The following is a 17203-nucleotide window of genomic DNA, read 5'->3' as shown; positions in this document are numbered from 1 at the left end:
TTGGTGAGGCCTGCATTTATTGCCCATCCCTAACTGCCCCATGATCATTTCAGAGGCTACGTCTGAGCCACACCAGTAGATCTCCCACCCGAAAGGGGATTAGTGAACTACATGGTTTTTAGTGACAGTTAACAAAGGTGGCATGGCTGCCATTATCTTATCTTTTAATTCGAGATCATTATTCAATTCAAATTTCACCGCTTGCCCTGGTGAGATTTGAACCCATGTCCCCAGAGGATTCTGCCCAGTGACATTACCACTACACCACTCCCTTCTTCCCTCCTTTCTTGAAGTTTTAATGCTATCCTCTTCACAGTTCACAATGTTCCAAGCCTTTCTTAGTTTTGTTTTTGCAAAAGTTGTGTCATTGTAGATTGCACAACAGAAATGTTCCTGCTGTGTGTCTTAGCCACAACCTCCAAAAGTTGTGAAGATGGTCCTTGCCCTGAGTCATGAACTCTTTCTCACTCTCTGGTGCCACATGCTGTGCTTCCAGCATTTTCTGTCTTCATTGCAGATTTCCAATGCCTGCAGCATTTTTCTTTAGTTTTGAAGAAGCTGATGCCTGCATTCCCCCAAGTCAGCCTGTATAAGGCTGTTAGACCACAGTTACAGACTTTTATTTACGAAGGGGAAACGTGTATCAAATGCATTGGGACTTTGCAGAGTCACTGTTCTTCCAAACAGAAATAATAAGAACATAAGAACTAGGAGCAGGAGTAGGCCATCTGGCCCCTTAAGCCTGCCCCGCCATTCAATAAGATCATGACTAATCTTTTTGTGGACTCAGCTCTACTTACCTGACGCTCGCCATTACCCTTAATTCCTTTACTGTTCAAAAATCTATCTTTGCCTTAAAAACATTCAACAAGGTAGCCTGAGCTGCTTCACTGGGCAGGGAATTCCTGGGTGGGTCAGAGCAGGAATGATGTGGTTAGTCACACAATCACCTTCCTCACTTTTCCATCTGTACTTTTAGAGGATGTCAGATATGCTGGAAGAGACAGCTTAATTTTTCTCATCGATGCCTCAGAAGCCATGTTTGAAATGAACGATGATGACACCTCCGCATTTGACATGACTATGCAGGTAAGAGAAAACTGATAAGGTAAGAGATAACTATTGGTATGTCCACTGTGGACACAGCTATGCAGCTCTGATAGTGTCGTGGTCACAATGCAGGCCCAGTGACCCAGTGATTGTGTTCAAATCCCACCATGGTCTCTTGGGTTACGAGATACAGTGCAGCAACTCACTGAGGCTCCTTCACCTGACCCACAACCACTCCCATCCAGAAAGACAAGAGTAACAGACACATGCACCACCTGCAGGTTCCCTGACTGTGCTCAGCTCACATCTGTCACACTTGATTACTGAAGTAAATCAACTTTAAAATCAAGGGGAGAAAAGCAACACTTTTCATCATGACCTTGGAAGAGACCTGGGATTTGAAATTGGCTTCAGATTTCGGGAGAGATAATTAGTCACCCTCTAGTAGACCAGAGGACCTTGGGCAAGGCTTGAGAAGAGAAAGTTTCATTTTAGAAATAAAATAATCCCACAGTGCAGCCTTTCTGCCCTTACAAAACTGCATGCTGTCCGACTTAGCGTGAGCGATGGCACAGGAAAGCTGCCAGAGTACAACTTCTTTATTGTGGAATTTCATTGATGGCACTGGTATTATTACCCATCCTTAATTGCCGTTGAGAACGTGGTGGAGAGCTGTGATCCGTGTGGTGTAGGGATATCCACAGTGCTGTTAGGGAGGAAATTCCAGCGTTTTGAACGAACAGTAATATACTTCTAAGTCAGGATGGTGAGTGGTTTGGAGGGGAACTTACAGGGCTGGTGTTCCCATGTATCTACTGCCACTGTCCTTTGAGAGGTAGAGATCAGGGTTTGCAAGATGCTGTCTAAGGAGCCACAGTGAGGTATAGAGTCATAGAGATGAAGAGCACAGAAACAGATCCTTTGGTCCATACCGACCAGATATCCTAAATTAATCTAGTCCCATTTGCCAGCATTTGGCCCATGGCCCTCTAAACATTTCCTATTCTTGTACCCATCCAAAAGTCTTTTAAATGTTGTAATTGTACCAGCCTTCACCACCTCCTCTGGCAGCTCAAACCATACACGCACATTCACTGTGTGAAAAAATTGTCCCTTAGGTCCCTTTTAAATCTTTCTCCTCTTAAACCTATGTTACAGTATTTCTTGCAGATGGTACACACTGCTGTCACTGTACATCGATGGTGGAGGGAGTGAATGTTTAAGGTGGTAGCTCTGGAGTGCTTTTGAATTGCTTTAAGCTAGATGTCCAGATGTTCTCTTGTTCCACCAAGAACCATATCTAGTTCTATTGCTGACCGATGTGACTCTGTGCTTACAGTGTGTTCACAGGGTATACACCAGTAAGATTATCAGCAGTGAGCGTGATCTATTGGCTGTCGTGTTCTTTGGGACTCAGAAGCACAAGAACTCTGTAGACTTCAAGCATGTTTACGTTCTCCATGACTTGGACACACCAGGTAATGTTCGGTACCTAAAACAGAAGTTGCAGGAGAAGCTCAGCAGGTCTGGCAGCATCTGTGAAGAAAAAAATCACAGTTAACATTTCAGGTCTGGTGACCCTTCCTCAGAGCTGTTCGGTACCTGTCTGTTTAAACCTGCTACGGAGTATCTCCTGCCTGCATTCTTGGAGTCTTGCTCCATGCAAATTGTAACGTAGAAAATGTAGCAGTGAACACCAGCATGATAATGACAATGGGTAGTCACTGCCCTAAGAGAACTAAAGGTTTTATCAGTGTACCAGAAGTGACATCTCAGGTCAGACAATGCATTTTAGGTGTGAGGCTTTGTTTAGAATCTTGTCTGTGTTTTAACTTGGAGTCAGACTGGTTTAATTTCCAAAGTAGGGCAATGACTTGAAAGTAACTCTGGGATTTGCATATTAATCAGTTGAAACCTGCATCTCCTTTCCAACTGATTAAAGATTTAACAGCCATCTTAGGTTTGTTTGATACATTTACATCAGTTCTGTGACCCTTTGAGCTTTTGCTTATAAATTCTGTGTCTGATGCCACCGCTCTCTCTAACATCTAAAGAAGGAGCAAGATTCCGAAAGCTGTGTCTTCAAATAAACCTGTTGGACCATAACTTGGTATCATGTGATTTTTGACCTTGTCCAGACAAAGAGTCGGGGTCTCTATCTCCACCTCTCATTTATCCTTAGCCCCTCCCCCCACCCTGTCTTCTGCATAAAAACCAACGTTTTCCCAGCTACTATCGATTCTGAGGAAGGGTCACTGGACCTGAAACATTAACTCCAATTTCTCTTCACAGATGCTGCCAAACCTGCTGCATTCTCCAGCATCTGCAGTTCCTATTATCTCTGCTAAGCATTTACTGTTTTTTCTGTTTTTGTTTCTGATTCCCAACATCCGCAGTTCTTTTGGTTTTTGTAATGACCAGGCTGTTTGTTAGTGGCTGAGAAATAACAATTGGGCAGAACAGTGGGACATTTCATTGACTGGTTAATACTTGGGGATGTCTGAAATGGTGAGCGGTGATATATAAATGCCACTACTGCTGCTGTTGGTTTTCCTTTCCCCTTATCACATTCACCCACCTTTCCTCATTGGATAAAAGCAAAATACGATGGATGCTGGAAATCTGAAACAAGCACAGTGAATGCTGGAGGAGTTCAGTATCTGTGGAGAGAGAAACAGAGTTAACGTTTTGAGTCCAATATGACTTCTTCAGAAGAACCTCTTTGCAATTCTTTGCTTTGATCTATGGGGCCCTGGCACTACATGAGGGGAAGTGAAGAAAGAGAGTTAATTTGCTGGGACAGGCACCACTGAAACTGCTCTGGGCTCAGTGAACAAGAAAATTTATATTTAAACTGTGGCGCCTGGAGGACCATGAACTCGGTGAAAGACGTTCTTTGGTCTGCCTGAAACTTGTTGGTCTTCCAGAGCAAGGGGTGTTACAGATTGGCACACCCCAAGGTCCAGGACTACATGCTGAGGGACGCAGTAAAACTTGGGGCAGCTGCTGCTAAGGCACTGTGGGGAAAGACCACCGTGTGAGTTCTTTCTACCCAAGTTAAATGTGGGTCCGCTCAGTTATCGGACCCACCTGATGCCCCAAATGCACATTATTTATAATCTTGTAAGGAATGCCTCGAGTTAGTTTGTTGGATAGAGTCAAACTCAAATGTTTGTTTCTTCATATATTACTGTACAGGTGTAACATGAGCTGACAAATAGCAACGAATTTCAAGGCAGGTAATGTCAGCATGATTGCATTGTGTTTTGATGTTCTTTGTGTCGACTTCAACGAGACACAGTTTAAAGAGAAGGACTGATACTTAGCTAATGGTGGCTGAAGTGAGTCAATCCCTCTAATTGCCTTAGTTTTACGGCAGTGTTAGCTGACACCTGCATCTGCAGCCCACTATGCATGTGCATTCATTTGAAGAACATCTGTGCACACGGTTCTAAACACAATGCACACAATTTGTCCAGACTTGATTATAACTTGCTATAATCATGTGCTGTAATTCCATCTTGGTATTATCTAAAGTTTGAGGCAGCAAGGTGGCTCAATACTGCTGCCTCCCAGTCGGGGACCCAGGTTCAATTCCAGCCTCGGGCAACTGTCTGTGTGGAATTTGCACATTCTCCCCATGTCTGCATGGTTTTCTGCTGGGTACTCCGGTTTTCTCCCACAGTCCAAAGATGTGCAGGTTAGGTGGATTGGCTGTGCTAAGTGTCCCATAGTGTTCAGGGTGTGTCAATTTAGGTGTGTGAGCCATGGGAAATGCAAGGGGATGGGGGAATGGGATGCTCTTCGATGGTCGTGTGGACTTGTTGGGCTGAATGGCCTGTTTCCACATCATAGGGATTCTACGATTCTCGAACTGCTTTAGTGACTATGTATGTATATAAAGACATTTTTATGACTAAAGTATATTTTAGAAATAAAGAAAAAAGTAGGGTGTGGATCAGGTGTTAGAAACTAAAAGTGCAGTCAGGTAAAGGGAGATTTGGAAACCTCTAAAAGCAAAGTCATGGCCAATACAGTAATAACTAGCCGAGTTGGACAGGAAGGGACAGAGTCTAATGGTGAGAGTGCATTCACAAATAAGGCCTGTGCAAAGAACAGCAGTTAAAACAGTAGGAAAACTTCTGTCTCTGAATCTGAAAGCACTCGTAACAAGATAGATAAACGGGCAGCACAATTCGAAATAAATGACTTAGATCTAATCATCATTACAGAGATATTGGGGGAACACGTTTTGGTGCAAGGTGGAGCCTCCACAACCTTCCTGCCTCCAATATTCTGAAATGAGCCAAGTTCAAATAGCAATCACATGGTAAGAGATTCCCTGGGATAAAATAGTCACAATGCAATTAAATTCCATCTTAGTCTGAAAAGTGTAAGGGCAGGTTTCTGAAGTCTGTGTCACTATGTTGGATAGAGAGCAGGATGGGCCATTCTGTGATGTGTGTTTAGTAGATTGATGTTCTAAACTGAATCCATCCCTCCGGACACAGGTGCTAAGCGAGTGTTAGAACTGGACCAGTACGAGGGAGAGAAAGGGAAGCGTTCCTTCAAGGAGCAGATAGGACACAGCACGGATGGCTCACTGGGTGACGCTCTCTGGGTCTGCTCCAACCTCTTCAGTGATGTCCGGCTCAAGCTGAGCCACAAACGCATCATGCTGTTCACCAACAATGACAACCCGCACGCTAAAGACAGCTCCAAAGCACGAATGGCCAGAACCAAGGCCAACGACCTCCGAGAGACAGGTGGGTGGGTGATACTTACCGTCAAACATTGTTATTTATTTGTCAGCAACTGGGCAAAAGAATTACAGTACAGTATATCCTCACTTAAGGCTGCAGCTTCATTCCTAAAATCTGCAACTTTAGGTATTTTCTAATCAACCTATTACAGAGTCATAGAATCATACAGCACTGAAACAGACCCTTCAGCCCAACCAGCCCATGTTGACCATGTTCCCAAACTAAACTAGTCCCATCTGCCTGCACTTCCCCCATATCCCTCCAAACCTTTCCTATTCATGTACTTACCTAAACATCTTTTAAATGTTGTAATTGTACCCACATCCACCGCTTCCTCTCATTTTACACACGAACCACCTTCTGTGTAAAAAAAGATCACCCCTCATGTCTTTTTAAATCTTTTTCTTCAACCTTAAAAATATGCCCCCAGTCTTGAAATCCCCACCCTAGGGAAAAGACACCTGCTATTCAACTTATCTATGCCCCTCGTGATTTCATAAACCTCTATAAGGTCACCCCTCAACCTCCTACACTCCAGTGAGATAAGGCCCAGCTTATCCCTACAATTCAAACCTTCCATTCCCAGCAACGTTTGAGATAAAGTTGTTGAGTAAAGGTGCTTAGAGATGTTATTACACACAGATTTGAACCCGGGTCTCTCAGTTCAGGGACAAGGACACTACCACTGTCCCACAAGACAGCCCCAAAGTATGACTTTAACTTAAAGCATATCAGATGTTCCCATTAAAGCCTTTTTAAAATTAGGTTCCGTTGGATTTTTCTCATCGAGTATAAACATTAAATCCTATAATTTGAAATATTTCATTATGCTAAATTCATGTATTGGTAGATTAAATAATTATTAAAATAAAATTGAAGATATGAACAGACATCCCATTTGCTGCTCTCCTCCAAGCCAGCTTGCTGATCTCCCTCTCTCACTGTCCACACCCCCCCAGCAACCCCACGCAGCCTCCCCTTGTCACTGACCTTCTGGTCACTGCCGATCATTCCTCTGGCTCACAGCCTCTGCCGTTCCCTGACCTGCCCTCAAGAGGCTGCGATAGGGAAGGACAACCGGCTGCCTAGAGCCAGGGAGTGCGAGATGTCACAGGTCAGAAGGTTAGCGGCTGGGAGCGGGGTCGGTCCATGAGTCAGAGAGTCACTGGGAAGGAAGAGTGATGTGTCAGAGGGTTAGGGAGCTGGTGGCGTTGTGAATTGAAGGGTCAGGGAGTAAGTGAGGATGGGTTCATGAGTCGAAATGAAAAGGAGTGATGATGTGTCGGAGAGTCACGGAGGAGGAGGGATGGAGTTGGAGGATCTAAGAATGAGAGGGTGGGTCAGGCAGAGTAACACTGATCAAGTCACACTGTCAAACATTAACCCCAGTGTGAGGTGACTCAAAGACGGAACTCTCAATGTTAAACATGATCCACTAACTGATCCCTACAAAAACAGAACAACTTAAAACAGTGACATCCTTCCAGTGACAGACACTTAGTCTCTGCACAGTACTGTCCCTCTGCCACAACAACAACTTGCATTTACATATCATCTTTGACATTGCATAACATCCCAAACCATTACTTGGGAGTAATGGAACAAAGTATGGCGCTGAGTCACTGGAGGAGATATTAGGAGACAGACAGAGGGAGCTTTTGATCAGGTAAATTTTAAGGAACACCTTAAAGACGGAAAGCAAGGTAGACAGATTGAGAGATCCAGACAGAGCAGCTCCAGATTGGGGCACAGCTGTGCCTTGTGGAGCGAGGGAACTGGGCCGTGCATAAGTGGCAAGAAATGGAGGAGCACAGAGATGATGGAAGGTTATAGACTCATACAGCATGGAAATAGACTTTTCGGTCTATAATCCCAAACTAAACTAGTCCCACCTGCCTACGCTTGGCCCATATCCATCAAACATTTCTTCTTCATGTACTCATCGAAATGTCTTTTAAATGTTGTAACTATACCTACATTCACCACTTCCTCTGGAAGTACAAATCTCGATAAGGTCACCCCTCAGCCTCCTAGACTTCAATGAAAATAGTCCAGCCTCTGGGAATTCAACCAACATATAGAATTGGACCCCATATATAAACCCATACAGATCAAAACCAGAAATGACAATACTCACCATAACGGACCGGACAGTATAAATCCCAAGTGGAGTAGAACAACATCGCTTCATTGGAGGCTCCACTGATAATGTCACCTAGCACGGCAACGAAACGTCTGAACAAAAACAAGCCAGCTCGGCGAGCAAGTCAACAACCTCAGTCCCAGCCTCTCCTTATAACTCAAATTTTCCATACCCAGCAACATCCTGGTAAATTTCCTTTGAACCCTCTCCAGTTTAATAATATCCTTCCTATAACAGGGCGACCAGAACTGGACACAGTATTCTAGAAGAGGCCTCACCAACGTCCTGTACAACCTCAACATAACATCCCAACTCCTATACTCAAAGGTCTGAGCAATGAAGGCAAGCGTGCTAAATGCCTTCTTAACCACCCGGTCTACCTGTAATGCAAATCTCAAAGAATTATATACCTGGACCCCTAGGTCTCTCTGTTCTACAGCACTACCCAAGGCGCTACTTTTAATTGTAGAAGTCCTGCCCTTGTTTGTTTTACCAATATGCAATACCTTGTAGGACCATGTATTGTGACAAAGGTAGGTAGGGCCAAGACCACAGAGGGATTTGAGTAGCTTAAAAACTGTGCTTCAGATCCATTCGAGAACAAACAGGGTTGGGCTGGGTGAAATGGAGTTCCATCTGATATCCTCTTCACTGCTTTGGCTGTCAGGGCTCACACATGAAACACGGTCTGTCAGGAGTGGCCATGAGATAATTTCACAGCAGAGGCCCACCAGTGTACGAAACTGAGGGGAAGGGAAAGACTTGCTGCGTGTTCGGAGCCTGCCCTACACCATCCTCACAACCCGAAACATTTCCTTGTGTCTTCTCCTCTCCTCACACCTCCTGACCCACAAGCAGCCATTGACTCGAGCGAAGAAAATAAACAGGGCCCATGTTAACACCCTCTTTTAGGCAATCAAAACCATCCCGGAGATCACATAGGTCAAAAATAATCAAAAGAAAGACCCTCATCTTCTAACAGGAACAGAAATTATTAGAAAGCTCAGCAGGTCTGGCAGCATCTATGGAGAAAAATCAGGTTTAATGTTTCTGGTCCAATGACCATACTTCAGAACTGATGGTGGCTGGGAAAAGGTTGGTGTTTATGCAGAAGATAGGTTGGGAGGAGTAAACAATAGGTGGAGATAGAGCCCAAAGAGAGAGAGCAGTTGGACAGACAAAGGAGTGGATAACAGTCAGCCTGGGAGAATAAATAGGCTCTCTGCTTGTCATAATCTCTACCCCAGGCAAGAACTTGAATGATCTAAGGAAAGTTGGGAGAGAAGATCTTTCCTTTTGTGAATAGATATTTTTGATAGAGAAATGTTAATAAAAAGCGTTGCCTTGTCGGTGTGAGTGGAGTGTCAGTCTCACTGTTCTTGTCTGTGTGCAGGCATCATCTTGGACCTAATGCACCTGAAGAAACCCGGTGGGTTTGACATGTCTCTCTTCTACTGCGACATTGTCAGCGTCACAGAGGACGATGATGGCGCCACGCAAGGCATGGAATCAGCCAAGTTGGACGATCTGCTGCGGAAGATGTGGGCCAAGGACTACAAGAAAAAAGCCATCACCAGGTCAGCTATCTTAGGAACAGCACAGAGCCTCCAGAGTCCCAGGAGACTCTGAAGTTTCTGATCAAGTACCTTCCCTATTAGATTGCGGTGGCAGTCCTGTGGCACGGTGGGTAGTGTCCCTGCCTCTGAGCCAGAAGCTGCAGATTCAAATCCCAGCCTCGGGACCAAGGAAGGTTTTGTTCATAATGCGGCTACACGCTTTAATTATCAATCTGTAAATCCTTCCAACGCACAAGCAGTAGGTGGCAAGAGTCATAGTCAGCCCTGCCTGACCTGGAGCGGCACCTCTCAAAACCTACAGCCTCTGGCAACCCTTTTCACAACAAAAAACACTGCAGAGTTTCAGCTGTGAGTAGTTTAGATCCGTACTCACTGGAGTTTAGAAGAATGAGAGGAGACTTAATTGGGCTATATAAAATGCAAAAGGAGATTGACAAAGTAGATATAGAGCAAATGTTTCGTCATGTGGCTCAGTCTCGTATGAGAGGTCATAGTTTTAGGATAAGGGATTGCAGATTTGAAATAAAGATGAGAAATTATTTCTCTCAAAGGATCATGAATCACTGCCCCATAGTGCAGTGGATGCTGGAACAGTGAATAAATTTGAGGAGGAAATATTCATTAGTAATAGGTTGAAGGGTTATGGAGAGCGGGCGGGAAAGTGGAGCTGAGGCCTAGATGAGATCAGCCATGATCGTATTAAATGGCGGAGCAGGCTCAAGGGGCTGAATGGCCTCCTCCTGCTCCTCATTCTTATGTTCAGACACTGAACAGGCTGGGGTTATTTTCCTTGGAGCAGAGAAGGCTGAGGGGAGAACTGATTGAGATGTATGAGATTGTGAGGGCATAGATAGAATTGATAGGACCAAACTTTTTCCTTTAGTAGAGGTATCAGTTGTCATGGGCAAGAGGCTTAGAGGGGATTTGAGGAGAAATGTTTTCACCCAGAGTGTGGTGGGTACCTGGAACTCACTGTTTGAAAGTGTGGTGGAGAAAGGAACCACGACAGCATTTAAAAGGTATTTAGATGAACCTTTGAAATGCCATAGCATCAAGGCTCTGGGCCAAGTGCTGGGAAGTGAGATTAGAATAGATACAGTAGATGCTTGATGACCAGTACAGACAGGACAGGCAGAAGAACCTCATTCCATGCTGTAATATATATGACTCTATATGCAGATGCAAACACGTGCTTTGTCTGCCTGATGTGATAATAGATGTGAGAAAGCTTTCAAGACGAAGTGGATCTTGGCAGACTTTATGTCTGAGCTCGGATTTACAATCTGTTCAATGATGGCTTGTGTCACTCAAGCTCAGATTCGAAACGTAATTCCTGGCTGCTTTTAGGAAGAGGGGACATCTCAGCTTCTTCATGGTTTCTATTGAAGTGGAATAAAAAAGCAACTGTTTATGTGGATAGCTTTAAACGTCAGGGAGGATGAACTCGCCAGGTGTCTCTTCTCTTGTCAAGGTGTAACAGAGGTCTTTAAAAGAATGAAATATTTTGCTAGAATAGACCCCAAGGAGTGCATCTTCACTCACACAGAAGAACAAGACTAGAGATCATCATTGTGAGACAGTGACCAAGGAATCAAATCGGGAATTTCGTCATCCAAGGAGTGGTGAGAATGTGGAACTCAATACCACAGGACGTGGTTGAAGAGAACAATGTGGATGTATTTACAGGGAGCCTGGACAGACAGATGCTAATAAAGTTAAACAAAGATGGTTAGGAAGAGGTCTGTGTGGAGCATCAATAACATGGTGGACTGAATGGCCTGTTGTGAGATATTTTCTAATTAGCCTGTTCAGGGAAGTTATAACACACCTCTCGAGCAGGTGGGACCTGGACCTGGGCCTCCTTAATCCAGCGGTAGTGACACCACCACTTCACCACAAGAGCCCTTTGAAATGTTATGGAGGGCAGAGATAATGTACTCCCGCCCCTGCAGTGCCCGGCTGGCCTGTTTTTACGCTGTAAATTCTGAACAGGAACATCAGGTGCATCATGTTGCTCCTGAAGCTGTACTGTTGGTAAATGTGGCAACTTCTGTCCACTAAAGTTTCCACAGTGAGACAAATGACTGTTTCTGTTTGTTGATGGTTAATGGAAGAACAAATGTTGCCCAAGAAAGGGCTCCCTTCCTCTTTTCTTTATTCATTCATGGAATGTGGCCATCACTGCCTGGGCCAACATTTGTTGCCCATCCCTAGTTGCCTGTGAGAAGGTGATGGTGAGCTGCCTTCTTGAACTGTTGCAGTCCGTTTGGTGTGGGTAGACCCACAATGCTCTTAGGGAAGGAATTCCAGGATTCCAACTGGAGGAACGACAATATACTTCCAAGTCAGGATGCTGGTGCCACGGGATCTTCACAATGAACTAACTAGGTAGTCAAGATCTCAGTTTAACCTATCGTGCCTAAACAGTCACCTTTTCCAACCATCAGTAAGTGTCAATTTTAATGTGTTTCTGCCCTTTTGCCCCTCTCTCTCTTCGTGTGTTGCTGACAGTGTTTGATGTTCTGTTCTTCAGGCTGCACCTGAATCTGGGAGAAGGCGTGGAGCTTTCTGTCGGAGTTTACAATCTGATCCAGAGCACCAGGAAGCCCACTGCAATCCGCCTTTACCGAGAAACTAATGAGCCAGTCAAAACCAAAACTCGCTGGTTTAATGGGGAGACAGGCAGCCTGCTCCTGCCCAGTGATACCAAAAAGGCCCAGGTAGTGAACTTTGTCATTGCTGAATCTTACAGATGACATACATACGGGGTAGGATCAGGAGTGAGGAGGTTGAGATATATGGTAATGTCCCTGGACTAATAACTCAGAGTCTCATGGAGACATGGGTTTCAATCCCACTGTGGCAGATGGTGAAATCTGAATTTAGCGAAAATCTGGCATTAAAAGCCGAGAATAATATCCAGTGTTGATTGTCCTAAATACTCATCTGGTTCACTAATGTCTCGTAGGGAAAGAAATCTGCCACCCTTACCTGGTCTGGCCTACATATGACTCCAGTCCCAGCAGCAATGTGATTAACTCTTAACTGCCTTTTGAAATGGTGAAGCAAGCCACTAAGTTCAAGGAGCAGTTAGGGATGGGCAGTAAGGGCGGCACGGTGGCTCAGTGGTTAGCACTTGCTGCCTCACAGTTCCAGGGACCCAGGTTTGATTCCAGTCTCAGGCCACTGTCTGTGTGGCGTTTGCACATTCTCCCCATGTCTGTGTGGGTTTCTTCCCACAGTCCAAAGATGTGCAGGCTAGGTGGATTGGCTGTACTAAATTGGCCCATAGTGTCCAGGGATGTATAAGTTAGGTGGGTACCCATGGGAAGTGTGGGGTTAGAGGGATAGGGTAGGGGGCTGGGATGCTCTTTGCAGACCCGATGGGCCAAGTAGCCTCTTTCCACAGATTCTGTGATTCTTCCCTGATTCTAAATTCTGGCCTTGCCAATGACACCCATGACACCGACAATGACACCCACATCCCAGAAGTGGGAATAAAGATCATTTGGCTCCTAGAGCTTGCTCTGCCATTTAGTAAGATCAAATCCACACCTTGATAACCTTTCACCCCCTTTGCTTAACCAGAATCTATCCACCTCTGCCTTCAAAAGATTCAATGGCTCTGCTTCCAGCAGATTCTCAGGAAAGCATTTCTAAAGATTCACAACCCTCTGAGAGAACAAGAATCCCACCTGCTCTCTGTTTTAAATGGGGGACCCCTGAGTGACACCTCGTTCAAGATTCTCCCACAAGAGGAAACATTCTCAACACAGCCATCCGGTCAAGCCCCTCAGGTTTATATTTGTCCCTGTCACGTTGCTTCTTCCTCTTCTAAGCTCCAACAAACTCAATCATAACTTGTCTAAACTTTCCTTACAGACAACCGTCTCACTCTAAGTATTAGAACATAGAACATTACAGCGCAGTACAGGCCCTTCGGCCCTCGATGTTGCGCCGACCTGTGAAACCAATCTGAAGCCCATTGAAGCCCATCTAACCTACACTATTCCATTATCATCCATATGTTTATCCAATGACCATTTAAATGCCCTTAAAGTTGGCGAGTCTACTACTGTTGCAGGCAGGGCATTCCACGCCCTTACTACTCTCTGAGTAAAGAAAGTATTGGTCTAGTAAACATTCTCTGAACTGCTTCCAATACATAACTGAAGCATACTCTCCCTACTTGTGTATTCAAATCCCTTTGCAATAAATAATATCATTCTGTTAGCTCTCCCCAAACATGGAAACATCAATTTCTAACTTACAACCTGTCCAGGCCGTGCAGGTCTCTCAAACTAATCTAGTCCCATTTGCCTGTGTTTGAACCTTTCTTATTCATGTACCTATCTAAATGTCTTTTATATGTTATAACAGTACCTGCATCTACCACTTTCTCTGGCAGCTCATGCCTATGGCCATACTAGTCTGAAAATGTCTGATCTTGGAAGCTAAGCAGACTCTGGCCTGGTTAGTACTTGGATGGGAGACTGCCTGGGAATACCAGGTACAGTAGGCTTTTGGGTGGCAAGGTGGCTCAGTGGTTAGCACTGCTGCCTCACAGCGCCAGGGACCTGGGTTCGATTCCACCCTTGGGCGACTGTGTGGAGTTTGCACATTCTCCCCCTGTCTGCGTGGGTTTCCTCCGGGTGCTCCAGTTTCTTCCCACAATCCAAAAATGTGCAGGCTAGGTGAATTGGCCAGGCTAAATTGCCCATAATGTTCAGGGATGTGTAGGTTAGGGGGATGGGTCAGTGTGGATTTGTTGGGCCGAAGGGCTTGTTTCCACACTGTACGGATTCTATATATAATAAAAAAATTCCTCACACAAATCATCCTTTGTGTGAAAAAGTTGCCCCCCAGGTACCTTTTTAAACCTCTCACCTTAAACCCATGCACTGTAGTTTTGTACCCCCCGACCCTAGAGAAAAGACCTTGGCTATTCACCCTATCCATGCCCCTCATGATTTTATAAACCTCTATAAAGTCATCCCTCAGCCTCCTATGTTCCAGGGAAAAAAGTTCCAACCTATCCAGTTCTCCTTATAACTCAACCCTCCAGCCCCAGTAACATCCTGGTAAATTTTTTTCTGGACCCTCTCTAATTTAATAATATCCTTCCTATAGCAGGGTGACCGGAATTGCACACAGTACTCCAAAGTGGCCGAACCAGTGTTCTGTACAGCTTCAACATCACGTCCCAACTCCTATACTCAGTGCTCTGGCGAGGGTGTGCCAAACGCCTTCTTCACTACATTGTCTACCTGTAACGCCACCTTTGAGTGTTATTGGATTATCTCTGCTAATCTGATGTGAGAAAATATGACCAGGGGGAGGTGATGGCCTAGTGGTATTACCGCTGGATTGTTAATCCAGAGACCCAGATAACATTCTGGGGACCTGGGTTCGAATCCCGCCATGGCAGATGGTGGAATTTGAATTCAGTAGAAAGCTGGAATTAAGAGTCTAACGGTGACCATGAATCCATTGTTGATAATCAGGAAAAACCCATCTAGTTCACTAATGTCCTGTCGGGAAGGAAACTGCCATCCTTACCTGGTCTGGCCTATATGTGACCCCAGGCCCACAACAATGTGGGCAATTAATAAATGCTGCCTAGCCAGCAATGCCCCTTACCCCATGAATGAATAAAGAAAAAATTGTCTTATGAGTAATGAGTGCTGAGCATGTCTTTGCCTCTCAGCTTAGTTTGAACAGGTTGCACACTAGTGTCACATAAGGTGATATTGTAGTCCCAGAGGACTGTAGGGCTGCTCTCTCGTTAGTGAGAGAGAGAGATAACTGATGGTCACTTTAACCTGAGGGGCACCGTGCCTGTGGCAAGGGGGCTACATCAAGGTTGAGAAGGCAGCGCCTTCATGGTAACCTCAGCGGGTGCAGCAATTAAAGCCTTGCTATTGGCTTCACTTTGTATCACAAACCAACCATCCAACCAACTGGGCTAACTGGCCCCACCGTGTGATCAGTTCTTGTTCTCAGTTGAGTTTGAGATGGGAGATCTGAGCTGAGAGGCATAAACATGCTCAGCACTAATAAGACCGGTCATATTTTTTCCACATCAGATCAATTCTTGTTTTCAAATGACTTTGAGATGGGAGATCGTCACCTTTACATCGACATCAACTTACAAACTGAAATCATACAATCATCATAGAATCATGCCTGTAACCTAACTCATACAAAGCCCGCTTCGCCCTGTGGCCAGCAACCTACATTGTTCTAGCAATGCCTGAATTTTCAAATTCTCATCTTTGATTTGAAATGCCTTCATGGTCTCGCCCTTCCCTATCTCTATTCCCTCCTGTGGCCCCACACAGCTAGGAGATCTCTGTACCTCTTAGAGTATTGTCTCTTGCATATCCCTGATTTTCATCATCATTGGCAAGTATCCTTCAGCTGCTGGACCCCAAGTACTGTAATTCTCTCCCTAAACCTCTCTGTCCACCTCTCTTGCTCCCTCTTTTCTCCTCCTAAGACACTCTGTAAAAACAGCCTCTTCAACCAAGTTTTTGTTCTCCTGAACTTATCTCCTTATGTTACTTGGTATTAAATATCATTTTATCGTGCTCCTGTGAAGAAATTTGGAACGATTTGCTGTGTTAAATTTGCTACATAAAGACAAATTAGTTTTATTTATTCTTTCACAGATGTGGGAAACATTGGCTAGGTCAGAATTAGTTGCCCATCCCTAATTGCCCTTGGGAATGGTGGTGAATCACCATGAACTGCTGCAGGCCATGTGCTGTAGGTAGACCCACAATGCTGTTAGGGAGAGCATTCCAAAACTTTGTCCCAGTGAGACTGAAGAGACAGTGATATAGTTCTAGGTCAGATGGAATGTGGCTTTGGAGTGCAACTTGAAGGTGATGGTGTTCCTATGCATCTGCTGCCTTCGTCCTTCTAAATGGGAGGTGTCACGGGTTTGGGCAGGTGCATTGGAAGGTGTTGTAGTGTATCTTGTAGATGGTACACACTGATGGAAGTAGTCATGTGTTTGGAAAATATTTTTTAAAGAGCTTTGGTGAATTTCTGCACTGCACCTCAGAGATGGTATACGTTGCTGTTACTGAGCATCAGTGGTGGAGGGAGTGAATGTTTGTGGATGTGGTACCAATCAAAGCAGGATGCCTTGGTCTGGATGGTGTCAAGCTTCCTGATTGGTTTGGAGCTGCACCCATCCATGCAAGTGGGGAGTAATCCACCACCCTCCTGACATGTAGATGGTGGACAGGCTTTGGGGACTCAGGAAGTGAGTTATTTAAAAGGTTTTTAGTACAAATTCGGGCAGATGCAATCCTGATCCTTGTTCCTTTTTTTGTTCTGAGGTTTACGGACGCAGACAGATTGTTCTGGAGAAAGAGGAAACAGAGGAGATGATGAGATTTGATTCTCCAGGCTTGGTCCTCATTGGTTTCAAGCCACTGTCTATGTTAAAGAAGCACCATTACATCAGACCATCCCAATTCATTTACCCAGAGGAGACAATGATAATAGGTAAAAACCAAAAGAACTGCGGATGCTGTAAATCAGGAACAAAAACAAAGTTGCTGAAAAAGCTGATCAGGTCTGGCAGCATCTGTGAAGGAGAAAACACAGTTAACGTTTCGGGTCCGGTGACCCTTCCTCAGAACTGATGGTGGCTGGGT

At 44.9% G+C, this 17203-nt stretch overlaps 1 protein-coding gene and 1 pseudogene across 1 annotated transcript in view; both read left to right on the top strand.

Moving 5' to 3' along the window:
- Positions 1-979: 979 nt before the first annotated feature.
- xrcc6 (X-ray repair complementing defective repair in Chinese hamster cells 6) overlaps positions 980-17203 on the top strand; it is a 29832-nt gene continuing 13608 nt past the window's right edge. The window contains exons 1-6 of the mRNA XM_020520758.2: positions 980-1089; positions 2390-2528; positions 5562-5816; positions 9350-9533; positions 12067-12253; positions 16883-17051. Coding sequence (XP_020376347.2) covers positions 1039-1089; positions 2390-2528; positions 5562-5816; positions 9350-9533; positions 12067-12253; positions 16883-17051 — 985 coding nt within the window. The 5' untranslated portion in view covers positions 980-1038. The remainder of the gene's footprint in view (positions 1090-2389; positions 2529-5561; positions 5817-9349; positions 9534-12066; positions 12254-16882; positions 17052-17203) is intronic.
- Positions 13947-14055, top strand: LOC125487196 (annotated as a pseudogene).

Source organism: Rhincodon typus, chromosome 37, assembly GCF_021869965.1.
Source record: "Rhincodon typus isolate 14 chromosome 37, sRhiTyp1.1, whole genome shotgun sequence".
NCBI lineage: Eukaryota > Metazoa > Chordata > Chondrichthyes > Orectolobiformes > Rhincodontidae > Rhincodon > Rhincodon typus.
This window is presented reverse-complemented; position numbering and strand designations above follow the sequence as displayed.